The 18,748-nt window shown below is 37.4% G+C and overlaps 2 protein-coding genes across 3 annotated transcripts in view; one reads left to right on the top strand and one right to left on the bottom strand.

Annotated features, from left to right (window-relative positions):
• The window catches only part of CTPS2 (CTP synthase 2), a 62,703-nt gene extending 43,961 nt beyond the window's left edge, over positions 1 to 18,742 (bottom strand). For both annotated transcript variants that reach the window (XM_017728472.1, XM_008629260.2), the window contains exons 1-13: positions 18,707 to 18,742; positions 17,058 to 17,263; positions 14,679 to 14,849; positions 14,292 to 14,392; positions 12,363 to 12,479; positions 11,596 to 11,679; positions 9,014 to 9,094; positions 7,523 to 7,674; positions 7,149 to 7,281; positions 5,011 to 5,099; positions 4,146 to 4,240; positions 3,266 to 3,328; positions 2,598 to 2,641 (exon numbers count right to left, since the gene is read on the bottom strand). In XM_017728472.1, the coding sequence (XP_017583961.1) occupies positions 2,598 to 2,641; positions 3,266 to 3,328; positions 4,146 to 4,240; positions 5,011 to 5,099; positions 7,149 to 7,281; positions 7,523 to 7,674; positions 9,014 to 9,094; positions 11,596 to 11,679; positions 12,363 to 12,479; positions 14,292 to 14,392; positions 14,679 to 14,849; positions 17,058 to 17,223 (1,296 nt within the window). In that variant the 5' untranslated portion in view covers positions 17,224 to 17,263; positions 18,707 to 18,742. The remainder of the gene's footprint in view (positions 1 to 2,597; positions 2,642 to 3,265; positions 3,329 to 4,145; positions 4,241 to 5,010; positions 5,100 to 7,148; positions 7,282 to 7,522; positions 7,675 to 9,013; positions 9,095 to 11,595; positions 11,680 to 12,362; positions 12,480 to 14,291; positions 14,393 to 14,678; positions 14,850 to 17,057; positions 17,264 to 18,706) is intronic.
• The window catches only part of SYAP1 (synapse associated protein 1), a 20,014-nt gene continuing 19,236 nt past the window's right edge, over positions 17,971 to 18,748 (top strand). The window contains exons 1-2 of the mRNA XM_017728393.1: positions 17,971 to 18,065; positions 18,371 to 18,509. Of these exons, the coding sequence (XP_017583882.1) occupies positions 17,971 to 18,065; positions 18,371 to 18,509 (234 nt within the window). The remainder of the gene's footprint in view (positions 18,066 to 18,370; positions 18,510 to 18,748) is intronic.

Raw genomic sequence — 18,748 nt, 5'->3', positions numbered from 1 at the left:
CTGCCCTGGGGAAAAGGACACTGAGGTGCTGCAGCATGTCCAGAAAAGGGCAACAGAGCTGATGAAGGGTCTGGAGCACAAGTCTGATGTGGAGCTGCTGAGGGAGCTGGTGCTTATCCTGGAGAAAAGGAGGCTCAGGGGTGACCTTATCACTCTCCCACAAGTGCCTGACAGGATGTTGTAGCCAGACGGGATCGGGCTCTTCTCTCAGGCAGCCAGTGACAGGATGAGAGGAAATGGCCTCAAGCTGTGCCACAGGAGGTTCAGGTTGGAAATCGGGAATAATTTATTCATTGAAAGGGTTGTTAAGCATTGGAATGGGCTGCCCAGGGACATGGTGGGGCCATCCTCTCTGGAGGTGTTCAAGACATGACTGTACGTGGTACTTAGGGCCATGGTCTAGTCAACAAGGTCGTATTTGGTTTAAGGTTGGACTTAATGATCTTGGAGGTCTTTTCCTATCTAAATGATTCTGTGATTCTGTGTAATACTGAGTTACGTGAGTACTTCATAACTTGTAGTTTTTATTTGCAACAAAAAGGTTCAAATTTCCATAGATGCAGACAACAAAGGAAAACAAAGGAGACCGAAATATTTTCTAAGCCCTTTAGAGGAAAAGATCAACTTCAGTAGTACAGTTCTGAGTACCTGAATGCTTAGCAAATTAAGAAGCAATGTAAGCAGCTGCATAGTTTATGATGCTCCTCAGTTCCCCTGCCAAACTACGTTTCAAGTTTTGTCTCTTTTTAAAAAATAAAAGGGAATGTAACTACTGCCTCACCAGTACCTTTCTGCTCCCTCTTCAGTTTCCAAAGGAGGGGAAACCAAAAGAAAAGTACACTGCTTCAGTCCTAAGTTAGCACACAGTGGCATCACAAGATATTATCAATGCTGATATATTCCAATTAACTTTCTTGGATAATGAAACATCTACATCAGTTTGGTAGCTCACAAGCTTCAGTAATCTGCTTCTCTCCCAACTGTTTTTATTGATTATATAGAATATCCAAACAGCTTTCGCACAAGATGGACTCTGCTAAGGCAGATTATTTAGCAGCTCTAATTACTGGTAGTGCAAATCTCCCACTTGGAATGATTTACATCTGTTTCTTGTCCAGAACTGAGGTGTCAAAGATCAGATTAAGATGCTGAAATATGACTGTCGATAACCAATTTCAGAACCTTACTGTAGCTCAGAAAAACAGAATATCCATTATACATACTGCAATGATGACACTTCCATTGTAAACAATGTTTTACTCTTCTACAACACATACCTTCACTCCATTATTTTCTTAACTTTATGTCCACATAATTTTCTCTTTAACATATCTACCTTACTTGCCCTTGAATGCAAACTGCAAATCACCCAAACACAGTTAAATAAAACTGGCACTCAAAATGCTCTAGAAACAAGGATGCCCCAGAATCAGTTTTCTATTTTGTCTCTTCTTACAAGCTAGAATTTTACAGTAAGCTTTCAACATCTTCCACATTTTACAACATAGTGCTGTTATGAAATTGACCCCTGCAGTGAAAGAGTACATGTTTGTACACATTCAAGGAGGAAGGAAGAAAGCTCTAACTATGGCAAGGCCACAGATTTGATGCCAAAAGCAAAGTTTACCTTCACACACCTGAGGATTTCTCCAAACTCCACCAAGTTTTAGCAGCAAGTCTCACATTGAAACTCTGAAGGTCTTTAATTTACCTTCAAAAGTTCAGACTAGATTCTCTTTTCTGTGCAAACAAGCAACTTTGACAGACAGGGCAAACGCTCTGAAAACCCTCCTATTTGCAAATTTCAGACTAAGCAGACATGAAAAAAAGTATGTTTTACTTGCAAATCCCAACAAAATTCTTTTGAAGGAAATTCATACAGAAATAGTAGGTCACTGTGAGCAACCCACCTAATTTGTCTCTAGAGCAGATGTTTACGTCTCACACCAAGATAATTGCTTTATTTCACATATTTATTTCTGTTCATCTTCTTAAAAACCCTCTTTCACGGATCACTTTTAAGTTTTACTACATTAATAGTGTGACGAAATCCACTCTAAAATCCTACCATCAGCCTATGATGCAGAGAGCCCTGCCATATCTGGGGCATTGAAATTTTTGTCAAAAAATAAGATGCATGGGGAGGAGGGGTGTAGTGGTTATTTATACTATATATGTAAAGGAAATATAAGAATTTTTTTAACCCATTCCATTTAATCCTTATCTTGTCATATCAATTTTTATTTTGGTAATAGCTTTGTGCTACACTTTTCAGTTCCCTTTTATATTTTATTCCCTAGTAAAGACAACCTAATCATTATTGTCTACTCCCAGCATGAGTTTACAGACAAGGAAACTATTAGAAAAATAACAACAATAAAGCTAAGGCAATTCACAGAAGCGAACAAACAATAGCAAGAGACTATCAAAAGAAAATAGCTTTTTAAATAATATTGAGTAAGGACTGGCACCATGAGATACCACCTCATGTCCTACCACATAAAAATATAGATAGATTTTAACTAACACAGAGGTAACTCCCTTTTTAACAAAGATGTATGCTCACAAAACACATGCAGGAAAAAAACAGTACTTACAACGGGGTTTTTTGTGTCTGGGTCAAATTCTGTAGAATTTGCATCTGGAATAGAAGTTCAAAGTAAACACAGTACATTTGCTCTACATGCACTACAAACTCGTAACAGCTCTGTGGCATTTCAAGGCTTGTCCACATCTATGTTACAATGTCATGTGCTGAAATGCATCCTGCGCCACGTTTGAAGCAACCACAGGAAGCATATGACCTCAGACACATACGTTCCCTTTCCTGCTTTACAAAACACTTTCCTCTCAGCTCTTACTATTAGAAATTCATTGATAAGTTAAATCTCTTCATACTACTACTGCAATTGCTCTTGTTTGGCTACTCTGGGAAATGAAGGCAAGTGAGAAAACCACTTCTCACATTTTACTCCTCACCGCCTGCCCACTTCAGAAAGAGACTACAGAGGTAACTCTAAGCACACTTTCTTCTACACTCTTTAGATCAAGAAGCAGGTTTCAAGCAAACTGCATAACAAAGAGTTCTTACTCCCTTGCACAGAGAGGTAGCACAGGGTACTTAGCTGAAAATCATCTTGCTGCAAGAGCTAAGTATCTAACAACCACAGGATCTGTAAATGGTTCTAATAATAGAGATACATTTCACATAGAGAATAAAAATTCTTCTAAATAAATCATATCCACACTAGCATACTAAGCTCACCTTCCCAGTTCAAACAGTTTCTTGCAAATTCCACAACTGCTAACTGCATTCCCAGGCAAACTCCTAGAAGAGAAAACAAAAACTCCAGAACTTACCAGGACAAAGAGTAGGACTAAGTACTTGCTGTTCTGTCTTAAACTTGACTGCTTTGAAATCTTGGTATTCATTGCATATACACAGACTTACAAAAAGTTAAACCAAAAGTGGCTGCTCAATGTAAAACTCACACTTCAAACTTGGCACACTATAAATACATGTGATACAATTATGTGCTTTAAGCCCTTTCAAAGGTATTTTTTTCCTCTCATCTATTTTACCAATAATTACTGCAAAGACAAACAGAAGCTGAAAGCCTGGGTATATCCAGATTCAAACTTTGCTTTGGCAACTACTCAGACACTTAAAAATAAGTAAGAAATGTGGAGTAGGAAGCAAAGCCTCAGCAGCACTTACACAAACAGCACTTAGCTTATAGGCCAGATGACGCCTTTAGACTTTCCCATAACATAAACCAGTAAATTAAAAAAAAATCACTTAATATAGCAAAAGTGGTCCAAAGATACCTGTGATTTCTGCACACTGTTTAATAAAGGGAATGATACTGATTTAATTACAATGAGAAGCAAAGACTCTCCATTTTTGTACGTAGCAAATTAAACCTTTGCAGTAGGGATTGTCTTTTTTCCTTCCTTAAACAGCAGACGTGGTACACAACTATGATCTTGGGGATTCCTTACATGGCAGATAGTCACAACAGCACACACACTTCCCAAAGACAGGATCCCTCCCTAATGTGGGGATTTGGGGGGCTTTTTTGTCAAATCAATTAGTTTGCTATACATCTCCTAAACACAGTCATTTCTCACACTAATGATCTTACCAAGAAAAGGTTTTTTCTTTGTTCTTGCCCAGGAGATAGCTTGGAGTTTGCCTTCTGTTCCCCTAATTCCAAAACCTCCTGGGACCAGAATGCCACTGTAATGACAGCCATATATAAAAGAACCAACATGTAGAATAAAGCCAGCAGAGTAATCCATACAACTTGAAGGCTTTTGAGATTATAACTAAGCAGGCAAAATGCATGAAAGGCATGTTTTATATGACCACTCAGAATACAAAATTAACTCTAAATTTGGAGATTTGTTTCATCTACCCACCCTGATTCTCATCTGACCAATACCACACTTCACAGTGAAATTCCCGCTGCTTAAATAAATACTGCTCAAATAAACTAGCTACATATTCACTACTTAGAATCTTAACACCCAAAGTTTAGATCTTCTAATACCAAAAAAACTGAATGCATCTACCCAAGAAACAACATCCCTTTAAAAATACAAATTGAAATCCTGGCAATGATTCTTAACAGAGACATTTGCAGAGTGTCACTAGCATTTACAAGCACCTCTCAATATGCTGAACGTTGACAACAAAACCTTTGTCAACTGACCTGCACTGTAAAGAAAGTCCAGATATCTCAAAAAGCAAAACAACAACAAAAACCCCCAAAATCCTTAACCAACAAACTAAAAACTACTTTTCCAATGATATTAGGCAGAGTTTGAGGATATGGGTTGATACTTTAATTTGCTGAAGCTTGTCACCAACCATGAAATCTACCCTTTAGTGTAAGTAATAGAAGTTTGGATGCATTGAGAAATTATTTGATTTATTGAAGCATTTTCATCACATGAAAGAAATATCATGGTCTGCACCTGGGATACAGAATGCCCAACGTCACTTACTCTGCTTTGCATAGTTTGTGCCATGCCTGGTGATATTTCACTGAGTTCTCTGCTTCCGTAGAACGTTCAAGTTCTGTTGAATCTATGTACTAACAAAAGAAAAATACGCAATGAAATGGTTTCTTCTTCCACAGAAAGAGCAGCAGACAGTATATAATCAAGCATTAAGAGAAATTATTAAGAGTTTCAAGTGAATTGGCCAATAAAGCTGTAACGACTTCACTGAAGACCCAGTATTTGCTTTTAAGACCGAGTGTTTGCTCTAATTGCAGCAAGCTGTGCCCCTTTCTTTGCACATACCTTAGGAGTTCTGCCTGCCTTCAGCTCTGTCTGGCACCCTCCAGGCAGGCAGACTTACTAGAATGCTTTGTAACTGTGAACCCAGGTTATCTTCCTATGGCAACCAGGGCCAAACAAGGAGTGGTGCTGACCTAACTTATCCTGTTACCCCAATGGGATGTGGCCAGGACGTTTCTTTCCTGGCTTTTGGGTGCCACAGCTTATCCCATCTTATTATGAGACTGGAAAAATCTGTATTTTCTGTGAGAAAGGAGTTCCTGAGGCCTCTTCGGGAGAAAGGGAGACAAACTCATTATCTATGCCCTACTAGAAATACTGCATTAGAATCCCCAGTGCCATTAAAAAGCACAGCTCCTGAGGCACCCCTAGAGTGAAGTGAGGGGATAATGCACTGCACTGGGAACACAAAAGATCAGAGTCTGATTCTGGGTTTTGCCAGTCTTTTTCTCAGATTAACATAATTAACCACATCCTGATGTAGAGTCCATCCTCTATAAAAATGACATCATCTGAAATGGCAGAACTCACCTGTGTGCAGAGAAATGCAACTGACAAGGAGATTGCTGAAAGTTTCCCAGACAGGACTGCTTTCTAGCAAATATTTTCTACTTTTTCCACATTCCAGAAGGCATCAAAAATACAACAGAAAAATAACTACTTTTGAATGTTGCTATTCTATACTAGAAGGATATTACAGGATAAAAGGACAATATGATACTGCAAGGTTGGAAAGAGAAACTAATGACAGTTGGAGTTAATTGTATTTTCTTTGCCAAACATACTGAGAAAGCATATTTATCAGTTCAAGAAGTATCAACATTTCATCATTCAGATTAAGCAGTTCCTTCAGAGCAAGGGATTATACTGAGAGCCTTTGGGCATAAACACTAAAATGAGGTTTGGACACGCAGGTAAGTACAGTGGGAGTTGTGTCTGTTAACATTTCAACACTGCACTGGAGCTCAGCAACCATCAGATCTCATGCTTGTTAATGCAGAAGCCCCACCAAACTTAAGACCAGCTGCACATGAAGCTTGCCATGCATTTGCAGACAGGGCATCTTTCACCTTTTTTGCTATAAGCAAAGCTATTTTTCATATCATAAAAATTTCCCACTCTGCAGCTGTCAGTACAACACACTACAGTGACACAATAGCTCAGAAAGGACCTTGGGAAGTCTCAAGCCCCCCTCCCTGATCAAAGCAAGTCAAATTAGAGCAGGCTGCTTAGGGTCATTTCCAGTCAGGCTCTAAAAATCTCCATGGATCAATTCTGGCTGTTCCCACTTTCTTGTTTTTTCATGCACAAAGAAACAACTTTTTGGAGTATTTGGTACTAATCTTTTAGGGAACAAGGAAAGGCTGACCACCTGCCACTTCCCCAAATCCCAATTTTTGCGCTATTTTAAGATTGGTACATTTGCCCTTCTCTAGTCATAGAGTAATTAGACTGGAAAGGATCTCTAAGATCATTGAATCCAACTGTTAACCCAGGATTGACAAGTTTACCATAAAACCATGTGTCATGAAAACAAGTGAAATCTAACTTTGATAGTAAATACAAATTTGCAGACAAAGTCTGCTTTTTCATCAGATCCAGTTTTGGGTAACTTCAGTGTTCCTTTCACATAAGTTTAGTTACAAATAAAATAATTAAACCTGTAAACATGTCTTTTTAAAAATTAGATGCTTGGCCAGTCTATTTATCTGCATGATCCATTTTCTAATTTTCACATGAATTAAAACTGCCTCACACAATGGGAACTAGTAGGTTACCAAAGAGTGATACAATAGTAGATTCAAAGTATCCTTGAAAGCAGAAACCAGAAATATCCTCACCATTAAATCCAGTTTGTAATTAATTGCCAGCGCAGAGTGTTCCAGAGCTTTGAAAACAGATGCATAGCAGTCACTTAGTTTTGTGTACTTGCCAACGAGAGCTATGGAACACACCTTCAGCAACCTTTCGTATCTGACAAAAACAAGTTCTTCAGTTACTACACCAAATTTCACCAAAGAAAACCATTTTAACAGTGTTTGCTTTTTCTTTAACTCAACAAAACATCTCCTAAGATTTCTGAACTGCCAATGGTTTTAAGCCCAGGCCATTCACATGTGTTGATCAGCACTATCCCCTGTCCAGTTTGGTGACTTCATAGTAGCTAAAAACTAAATTAAAGCACTTCTAGAGAAGGCAGCAGGATGTAGAATACCTGCAAGCCATTTTCTTCCACTTCATTAGAAGATCGCTTGGCTGGTCATCAATAGGTAAATTTAGCCTCTGTTTAAAATACTTAATGATGCCTTGCTCCTCCAATAGGATTGGTACTCGGTAAGTAGAAGAAACATCATGAATAAATATCACCTGAGAAAAAAAAGCAGAACATAAAAAACTTACGTAAATTTTTCATAGGAAACGTTCATTCTATTTTTGGATATTACATGCATTTTTTTATTCTACACACATTCTGATTTCTAAATACCTTCTTTCTGAATGAGCCAGACAGCACAGCTAATATTCTAGGCTCCATTAAATCTACAAGAACAAAGTTACTCGAAAGGCAAAAATGTGTTTTATTTCTCCTTCATAACATCATACAGGTTTTTAAAGCCTATCAATGCATCAGTTTCAATGCAAACATCTGGCCCCACAAGCACTCATGCTTGCTAGCACTTCCTCCCCCCTCACAAACTTGAACAGTTATTAACCATGAAAGCAAGAAAACAAATTAAATCTAACAAAACAGACCCAATTTGATTGTGATAAAATCTCCTAAATATATTTTGTTAGTGAAGTAGGCTATGTAATTACTGAGTACAGCCCATTTAAGGACCTTTTTGTTAAGAACACATTTATAAACTGCATCCAAGCTGCCAGCAATTAAGGTGATTGTGCTTGGCTTACCTGAGATCACAGAGCTCAGAATCCTGAGCACAAGTGTTCTCTTCCCTGACAGATATGAGCAGTAGAGGACACTCGCTTTGTTACCCTTGAGCTGCTTCTGTTCATCACATAACTTTGAACATGTGCATGCTGCCCCATGCCTCCCTATGTGCCCATTCAATTTGAAATGCCACATAACCACTTGCATCTGTCCTACCTTTACTATTACTCATTATATTGAAGAGTAAAATGCTCTCACTTGCAAAAATATTAAAGAGCAGTCAATTAATCAAAATTAATATTTGAATAGCAATTAACTGTGAATTATTAAGGGAAAAAATCACACATGAATTACAAAAGGACATCTACCTACACATTGGATGCATGCTTAAGGGCATAAATAGCCTACTACATGTTATCACAGTAAGAGTGCCCATGTGACTGTGACCATCTGCAGACATAAGCAAATCAGTTAGCTTTAACCACACTTTGTTCATCCATTATGATCACCTGAGATGATTTATGGGCAATAACCAACCACAGTTGTGAAAACTATGCAGTTTCATGCTATGTATAACAACTAACCATGCACTCAAAATCTATTCCTTTTATTAGCTTTTACACAATATGCATTTAAATCATAAATGACCGTTTGACATAAAACTTAACATAGATACTCCAGATATTTTGAAAATGCTGTAACATCCATAATAGCAAGACAAGAATTATAACAACAATTACATAGTTATGAAGCAGTCTGAAAACGGAAATGCACAGAAATATTTGTATACTTTCCCACATGTAGTATTGAAGTACAGACCTGCTCAGGCTCCACATGACAAAACATGGAAATCTTCTCCTTCACGGCCATCTCTATAGGTTTTGCACTTCTGCAGACTATCTGTCGTAACAGAAGGAAAAACTTCAAATATTTACTAGGCAAACCAATAGAACATCCTCAATACTTCACAGAGAAAGTAATCTCCTTTGGAAGCAGAGCACAAACAAATGTGCCTTTTTCTACTCTTTTTTTTCTTTCCCCTCTTTTGGAGCTCTATGATATATCATAGCTCATAAATATCTACCTAGCCAGGCAGAAGTACATCAGTCACTTGCCCATACGGACCCATTTTCATTCATCTTTCACTGACATTCTCTGTCATACTGCTTCCTCGTGTTCTCCTTTCTTGCAGCTACTATTGTAATACTCTTTGCCTCAAGTCTAGCAGCTCTGTAAGTACTAATATGATGAATCAAAAGGAATACTGTAATCTTATTGGGATCAGATTTAAATTGAAAGCAATAATACTTAGCTTACATGCATAAGTATTTCAGCATCTTTTTAATTTACACATCATGACAAAAAGGAAGCCAAAGAAGAGAAAACTAATTCATAATTGTATGGAGTTTTTACTGGTGCAATTATTCTGCTAGTATTTTGCTGATACATTTAAACCCCAGTAATTTTAGAAAATACTGATAATTTTTAACCAACGAAGAAAGTAATTATATGTTTTGGTGTTTCTTGGAAGGGGTCATTTTTTACACTATGTACCTCCAGGCAACTAAATCAAAATGCAGGACTGCTCTATCAAAGTGTCTATTGATTACTCAGTCTACTCCCTTAAGTTATTTTGAAACCTGAAAGTATAACAGAAAGTAGGATGATCCTGTTACAAGATTAGTTCATTACTTTCCCCATCCCTCTAGCAAATTCAACTACTCAACGCATTAAGCCCTTTTGCTCAGAAACTTGCAGCTGACCTTTGATCACCTTGTTAATGCAGCTTTACTACACTGCTACTGATGGAGTCTAATTAACTTACCCTACCCTCACAAGTAATTCCAGAAACAGAAGAAAAATGCTAAGTATATGGGAAAATTAGCACACATTCAAATCAAAATGTAATTAGGAAACAATTCGTACATCCTATTCACTTAAGCACAAGTCATACTTAAAAATTTTGTACAGTTTGAAGCTGAAGGTGTAATTCATAAACCTTGATAGTATGAGCACATGACTAAACCCACTTTGAAATCTATCGTCCATCTTGTGGAGACAAATTTAAAGTTAATGCAGACACAGAAATCAAAAACATCACAATCAGCATGAAAATAACAAAACTACAGTAACAGTGGCAGAGATGCACCACAAAGGAACGTAACACACAGAAGACGAGGAACAACTGAATCCAACCAGGCAGCACTGACAAGCACATACTCTAAGTGCTGCATCAGAGCACACGATCTCTGCAGCTCCAGCGTGTTCATTTGGCACTCACAACACCCCACAGAACAGGATGAGCCAGGCTCAGCTTGGCAGCACAGCTCACCAAGGAAGCTTTCCTGGCTGCTGCTGTAGGAGCTGCCCCATGTGCTGCCCTGGCAGCAAGGATTTAAATATTGTCCTGAAGCAGAGCTCAAGGACCTTTATGAGGGCGCCCAGAGGCTGCACCTCGAGTGAGATCTGTCCCTGCTTCAGGTGTCAACAGCAGCAGTCAAAAGCCAAAAATGATACTGTGCTCCTGGCAGTCCCAGAACTGGCCTGTGCAAGGACCCAAGATGCAACACAGTGACTGTGTTTGTCTATTCTCCTTTTATTATACACACCCACTTAGCAGGCTTTTTTTTTAAAAATTGTTTTTTGGAGGGGAGGGAGAAGTCAGGCCTTAAAGGCCTTCAAAAAGCACTTGCAACTTTCCCTATGCAATTAGCACTTCAAGAGGGATTTTGGAAATTAGGCCCTGAAACTTGGAATACAGTACAGCATTACATTAATAAAGGTCTCTCCTTCCACAAGCTGGTTACAATTACCATGTCACAACCATCTGACACCAAACACATCTTTCACATATCCTGTTTACAAATCCATTCGTTTTTAGTTAAAAACACACTCATTCATAAATGTAAAATGCAAGAACTCAAAAAAAAAAAAACCCAGAAAGAAGAACACAAAATTTAGTTCTGTGACTATCTTCTTAAGAATCATTTTTCTGTTTTGAGGATATACACATTGCTTCTTCTTAATAATGCATTAAAAAAATTCTGAATGTTAGAAGACAGAAACATTCTAGGTCTTCCTACAAAGTGAACTGAGATTTCAATTACTTTTAGCAGTGAAGAACTATTTTTGTAAAAAGATGCCTTAAAAAGAACATAGCTACAGTCCCAAGATATTACAAGAAATTAGTTGAATTAAGTTAGCTTAGAGTGATTTTGAGTAATATGATTTCCTGTGGCTTTAATGGAGCTATGCAGCACATATTTTGCATTTTTTATAGAAGTATCTCCTGAGAGACTACGGCTTGTTCTATGAACACAGGTTATGCCAGGACATTTCTAGATGACCATATATAAAATATATTTATATATAATAAATAAAATTAAATAAAATTGACTCACCAAATCTGGAGACAAGCCTAGACCCCTCAGTGCTCGAACACTGTTCTGTGTTGGTTTTGTCTTCTGTTCACCAGTAGCATTAGGCTGGAAAGGCACATTTTGAAAGCTCAAATATCAACTAACATCTACTAACAAAGAAAGCAGCTACAGATTAAAAGAGAAAATCATTGCAAGTAACAATATTTGCAAGAAATAAACATATCCAGAGAGAGCCATAGTATGCCAGAAACAGAAATGGCACCACTGTTATTACTCGTACATGAAATACTGTGAAGAAATCACAGGGTCCCAATTCAGGTCAAGTTTATTTTGTTGTTTTTGTTTTCACAGAAAAATTTCCATATAATTGGCTCAGGTAGAAGAAGAACAATATTCCAAAAGTTGGATTTGGCTAATAAAAGGAGACTGTCCAACACAGCACAAAGCCTTCAGTGACTGTCCTTGGAATAGTCAGATGTAATAAATAATTCTGTTCTCAATTACATAGAATTAATCGTACCAATTGCTGTTCAATCCTCTAATCCACAGCTGTAGTTGGTATCTTTTTATCTAGAGGGTGAAATCTATCATCATTACAAACCTTTGCTTACCAAAATCTCCCCAGTGAGTAGTAAAGTAAAATTTAGAGTTCAAATGAAAAAGTACTTTTAGCCCTGTACAAAGAGTTATAGTGGTCTTGACTTGGCTCCAGCATGAAAGGGTTAATGAGACAAGTAAACAAACATAAAGCCAATATGGAGCAAAATTTATTTATTATAATAACTTACCTGTGGCACTAGGCTAACATGGATATTACAGAAGTTCTCTCTTTTTGCTTTGAACTGAAACTGTCTAAATGCTTCAACAAATGGCATTCCTTCAATATCTCCAATGGTTCCACCCAGCTGAAAAGGAAATGGATATGTCAGAGTGGCCGAAAGCAAAAACAAAAGAAAAAATATCTCTTATCTGTTTCAAGATGTTTTCTGAAACTTTTATCTCAAACCCCTGACAGTTGAAATTTGCAAGCATACTCTACAAAGTGTTTTCATCTACTCTGCACATTTTGTTTCTTGTGGAAAACATTAAACAACTTTCCAGTTTTGTTATGTTCACTTTACACCAGATACATAAGCTTCCCATGGGAATATGTGTGGTGCTGCTGAATAATACATGCTTCACACTGCCTTCAAAGTGGTGAACCAGTAACCAACAGTTAAGCTGATGTGGAGATTTTCATATGGAAAAACTTTATTTCCTGTCAGATTCACAAACGTTTGTGATTAACAAGAGACAGACATTTCTCAGTATTATCATGGCTTTCCAACATCAATAATTGTTTATTACCAAACCAAAATGCAAGACTAAGTCCATGCTGAAATTTATTACAAAGACAGAAATCAGATGCCTTTCGAAGACACAGTGAGCTATACTAGACTAAGCACTGAATAAAGCAGTTTTGCACACAAGTCTGATGAAATAGTTTTATTGCAGAATGATCTTTTTGTGCCACCAAGTGGTTTTTGACAGAATTACATATTCCTGTTCATCCAGTACCAGAAAAACTGACAACTGCATTTGTACATCACCCACATGTTTAGTCTAACTCCTTCAGGATTTTATAATGGAAAAATGTTACAATTATTTTTAGAGTACTGAAGAAAAATAATTTTATCAGGCTGGAAGTATAAGTGTGTAACAAAAAAAACCCAAAACAAAACAAAAAAGCTGAAGTTAAAGGACTGATATGGCCATCACTTATTAATGTTCTTGTGTGACTTTTGTATTTACTTTTTCATATTTGTTTTAAATGAAATAGTTGACTCTCACTGTGCACATCATAAAAAGATCTATAGCTATACTGGTAAGTGTACTTCAATAAAGGCAGATTCTTCCGCATAAGAAACACTGAGCAATTCTGCTGCTGGGTCACAAAGTTTATGGCACTATTGATTACAGTGGTCACTCCTGGCATTAAATCTGTGACATATTCTTCTGTCAAATCCTTAAGTATCATCTTTTTCCATTATTTTTCCATTATTATTCCATTATTCTGTGATTCTGTGATTTTCTGCTGTAGTAGTAATACTAGCAATTACTGGCTTTCATCCAGTTGTCTCAGTGCCCTACAAAGGGTGGGTAAAACTCATTGTTTCCACTGTGCAAAACATCAGCAGGTTAGGTGATTAACGAAGTTGCCTCCAAAGATCTTAAAGATAACATTAGAAAGTGGGAAACTAACTTACACATTGTTCAAATGCATTCCTTTAAGCATGACTACAAGCAACAAGATGAATATTTGAAGTTCTATGGAAAGCTAGAATGTGAAAGGCTGTCCTACTGACCATAGGAGATTTCAGGTACTACACAAGTTTTCTCAATACTATTAACATTATAAAGCTTCAGTCAAACATCTGGATCTTGGAATAGACAGTTCACATTACAGTAACTGTCTGCTTTAATTCTCTAAGTTAATAAACTCTTAAGCAGCTCAATTTCAGCCGTATTCTAGAGTGGATTTAGTCAAGTAAATGGAAGCTGTAGAGATAAGACTATGCCTATCCCTTTCAGAACAAACCAAAGAATATAAAATGTGTCTTGAATTTCTGCTCTCCATAAAACTTGAGTCTGACCTTTTCACAGTAAGGAGCAAAGAGAAAGCAAACAAGCTCGTCGTGTTCACTGCAGATATACAACCTAGAAGGTTCCATACTTACCTCAATTACACAAATTTGTGGCTCTTTTTTGTCATCATCCACTGGAACTTTTGCCTGATTCATTACCCATTCCTGAACTGCATCAGTAATGTGTGGAACAACTACAAAACAAAACCAGAGCAGGCAAGCATAGCTTACTTTAGGCCCATACACTAACTTTTGCATACAAAAGGGGTAAAGAGAACAGAAAGCCAAGACGAAACTACTAAGTGCTTTCTCTAGCTCTTCTTTCCTTGAGCCCAGAAGCCAAACATTACAGGAATATGCCCATATCTTTTGGAAGAGAGAAAGGAGTAAGGTGGTGCAGCACAGAGCAGCCTGTTTTAGCTGATCCCATCTTTTGTGAAAACTGAATAGACTAGTAGCCCACAAAATTAAAAATATTACCTTGAACGGTTTTTCCCAAATAATCGCCATGTCTTTCTTTATTAATGACATGCTGATATATCTTTCCAGTGGTGATATTGTTATCTTTATAGAGATTGATGTCCAAAAATCTCTCATAATTTCCTAAATCTAAGTCAACTTCTCCACCATCATTCAATACAAAAACTTCACCTGAAAAAAGAAAGTGAAAACAGTGAAAACAGACAGAAAAACAATAAAATAATCAGAAATTATTAAACACACAGCAGGACTATCACAGACATCTTAAAATAGAAGAAAAAAATTTTAAATTATATATGACAACAACACATCAATAAAGCCCATACTGAAACTCAATCTGCACTGTCATTCTATATGATTTAATGTCCAAGTCATTAGTTTTACATCTAATGTCTATCCCTCAGACATATCTAGTTTTGCAAGTAAATGTAAATTATATTGCCAAAATATTTAATCAACATAAATATTTAATCAGCATTTCAACAGCAGAATAATCCTTCATAGGAAGAAAACAATCTCTAGGAATCATAAATCGGAAACAAATAAAATATTAACTCACTTGCAGGAGACAAAAACTATGCTTTTATAAGCATGAATTATTATGCATATACAAAGTGTTTCACTATAAATTCTTGTTGTTTGGATCTATTTTAATGATTAAGGCTTGCATCAGGAGTAAAGTTATGATGAACATAAATGCTTCTTCAAACATGATCACCGTTTCTGAGTTGGCTGTTCCATCCAGTATATTTGGTTCACTATGTCCACAGCAAGGATTACTGCTGACCCTGAAAAATCTACTTAAAATACCCTTCAGGTTCTGACTTTTCTTAGCCCTCTAAAGAGTCTCTAAATTCTGAATGTAGTCAATTTCTGACAGAACTAAAGTTGCTAGATCTTGAGGTAAGGCTGGAAAGCTCTTCAGAAAAACTGTAAATATTTTGCCATGACCCAATAAATCAATGGCTAAACAAGTTATGTGACTGATGCATAAAAAAAAAAGTGGACTACAGAAATATATATCCCACCAAAGTACAACACTACACTTCAATGAACTGTGTAACGAATCACCCCAGTGTGTGCAACAGAGTGGAAGAATTATGCCTGACTCTGTGAGGCACTTGATACATCCTCTACACTAAATCATCACTTAAGCCAACAGAAACAGAGTGGAATCAACATTTCTCTTAAGCAGGCCTTGGAAGAGAAGAATAAAAAAAAATATTATTAAAAAGCCTCTACAGTTAACTGGAAACCACTAAATTAATCATATCAGTCGTATTTCTGTCAAAATGTTAATGAAGGAGGCTTGCCATTCTGGGTCATGTAACTTCCATGTACTACCCAGCAAGCGAGTGTTTCTTCACAAGCAGTAAGAAAATTTTCAGTGAAAAAAAGAATTACATGCCACAGTGTTCCCTCCTCCCTGTACCAGGTCTAGGGAAGGAATACATCCTCCCAATCTCGAGTCATCACAGGAGTCTTACAGCCCACTCAACTGCCTAAGTAGCAGCAGATGTGCTCCTTAAAGTGCATTAAATTTTGCTTTTTAAGAGAGGTCTGATGTGTTCTGCTTGGTCTACTTAAAAAGCAAAGTAGTGTTTTTTCAGTTAAGGAGAAACACATATTTATCTTCAGTACCAAAAACTGTGGTGTGGACTAAAAGTAAGCAAATAAAATCCAATACATAAAAATAATTAGAAATGTCTTCTGGCTGAAGGCACTTTCAAAACCATTACTTTTAATAAATGTACAAGTAACAAGCCACACAGCAGAAGGAAAATTCAATATTATAAATGCAATGTCTTGTAACCATCAGCAATAGTCAATACAACCGACATGGCTTAGAGAGCCAACCAACCAAACTCGGCAGCTACTTTAAAATCATATCACTAGTAGGCGCTCTAAGCTTCACTGATGTTTTTGACTAGATTCTTTTTTCCTAAAATGAGAACTTAAGCTAACTCATGAAGGCACTTACATTAGAAAGCACTGATACCCAGAGAACAGCATTCTCGAGTAACTGTTAAGGACTCAAGTTTCAAGTAAGTTTTATAGCACTGTTTAAAAGGGGTTTTCAATAAAGTTGAACTGAAGATAGCACTAACTGAAAAAGGCTTACAGCTAGGATTTTCCCAGTAAAGTGGTATTTTAGAGAAAGGAAGCATCTGCTCATAACAGTATCTTCAAAAAAAACAGGCCTGTGTTTCTTAACTTAGAGCAGTGTCCTTGAGAACACACAGTAAGCAATAAACTTTCAAAATAATGATAAAACAACTAGTCAACACCATACTATTGGTTTCTAAAAAAAACCAAACCAAAACACGTTATTGTAAATACCAATATTTTTGTGACAGGGAACAGCACTAATCTTCATACCATGTTCATATGGTGAAAAGGTTCCAGCATCTATGTTTATGTAAGGATCAATTTTGATTGCAGTGACACGTAGACCACATGATTTCAGAATGGTGCCAATGCTGCTTGCAATGATCCCTTTGCCAATGCCCGAGATGACACCACCAGTTACCAGGATGTACTTCATTGGAATATCAGCACACACGCACAGACCTTGAGCTGGAAATCTAAAACAACGAAGATGTACATCTGATGAACATAAATTCATGTCTGGGAAGATTACAACTCAATCTGCAAAGAATCTAAAATGAAATGACCTTCAGCAATATACAATAAAAATGACCATTTTGGAATCTGGGAGCAGGATTCACCTGTCCCAGCTTAAATACTAATATGTAAGATAAACACCTATGTTGTCCCTAAACAGGTTCTGATGAGGCTGATCAACACACAGAGTTGAGGTATTAATTTACAGTTCTATACAGAAAGGGCTGCTGGGTGTGAAATGCACAAAAGGACTACCAAAACTTTTTACTATTTATACATTTTAGCAAACAAAGGCATGCATTTTTCCACCCATCTGAAACAGGATGATGTGTATCTCATCTGTAAATGAATTCACATTCCATTCAGGTGGCTGCGGAGGCTAATCACTGAACAATTTTCGAACAATGGCTCAACACAGAGCAAGAACTCTAGAGTCAAGAAAATCTTTCTTTTTACTTAAACACCCAATTGATCCAAAACAAAATGCAACAGCACATGATTTAATGGCCCTCATATAAATATGTAGTGTAAATCAAAGCAATGTGGCTCTTCAGCTGCTGGTATCAAGCAGTAGCTAGTCAGTAACATTTTAATGCTCCCCTTTACTATACTGAAGTAAAATAAATAAGGCCTGGATCTCCAGCAGACTGAGGTCAGGAAGGTAACAATGGTTGTTATCAATGCTCTTACATTTCTGGTAATAGGAATTAACAAACTCTTTGCTTGTCAATATGGTCAAAAGGATGACCATAACCAGCAAATGTATTTAACTCAGGAGAAAAAGGAACATCAGGGATTAACTTTTCCCTGCCATTTAATTTTAATATGTATTTTTTTTAATAGCAAAGATTTTAAGACTTGGACCCTAATACTGTGGGGTATGCCCAGTCTACTACCTTTGTTTCAGGCTATTCCTTCAGACCTCAGACAACTTAGTTGTCAACATTTACATCATAAACCTCTAAGCCATTTTCAAAGCTCTTTTCAGGAAAACTGGGGGTACAATTTCAACAAGGGTATAAATCTTGAGTACATGCCACTTTAGAACTCTTAAACCTTGCTTACAGGAACCAAAATGAAAAGCTCGCTCTGATTTTAGCAAAAACAGCGATTTCGCAGCAGCTTCAGGAAACGCGTTTACTTGAAATAGATACAGAGAACTCCAGGTGGTCTGACAAGCCACTTGTAAAACAAGAAGGAAACAGAGTTAGGAGAGGGAGAGCTGAAAGCGAATACTGGAAGAAATCATTTTGCTGGGAAGTGGCACACGAATTACTCTCTCCAGCCTTATCTACAGGAGCTGCCGCCTCCAGCAGGGATTTGTGGGCGCTGCACCCCAAACGTGCCGCACCACGGGAGCGCTCGGGGCGCTGCGGCCGAGCAGGAACAGGCCTCCGACTTACGTAGGGGTTAGAGGCGGCTGCTCCGACCAGAGCCCGGCAGCG

This window comes from Corvus brachyrhynchos, unplaced genomic scaffold (assembly GCF_000691975.1).
Source record: "Corvus brachyrhynchos isolate BGI_N302 unplaced genomic scaffold, ASM69197v1 scaffold11, whole genome shotgun sequence".
Lineage (NCBI taxonomy): Eukaryota > Metazoa > Chordata > Aves > Passeriformes > Corvidae > Corvus > Corvus brachyrhynchos.
Note: the sequence above shows the minus strand (reverse complement) of the source record. Positions and strands in the feature narration are given on the sequence as shown.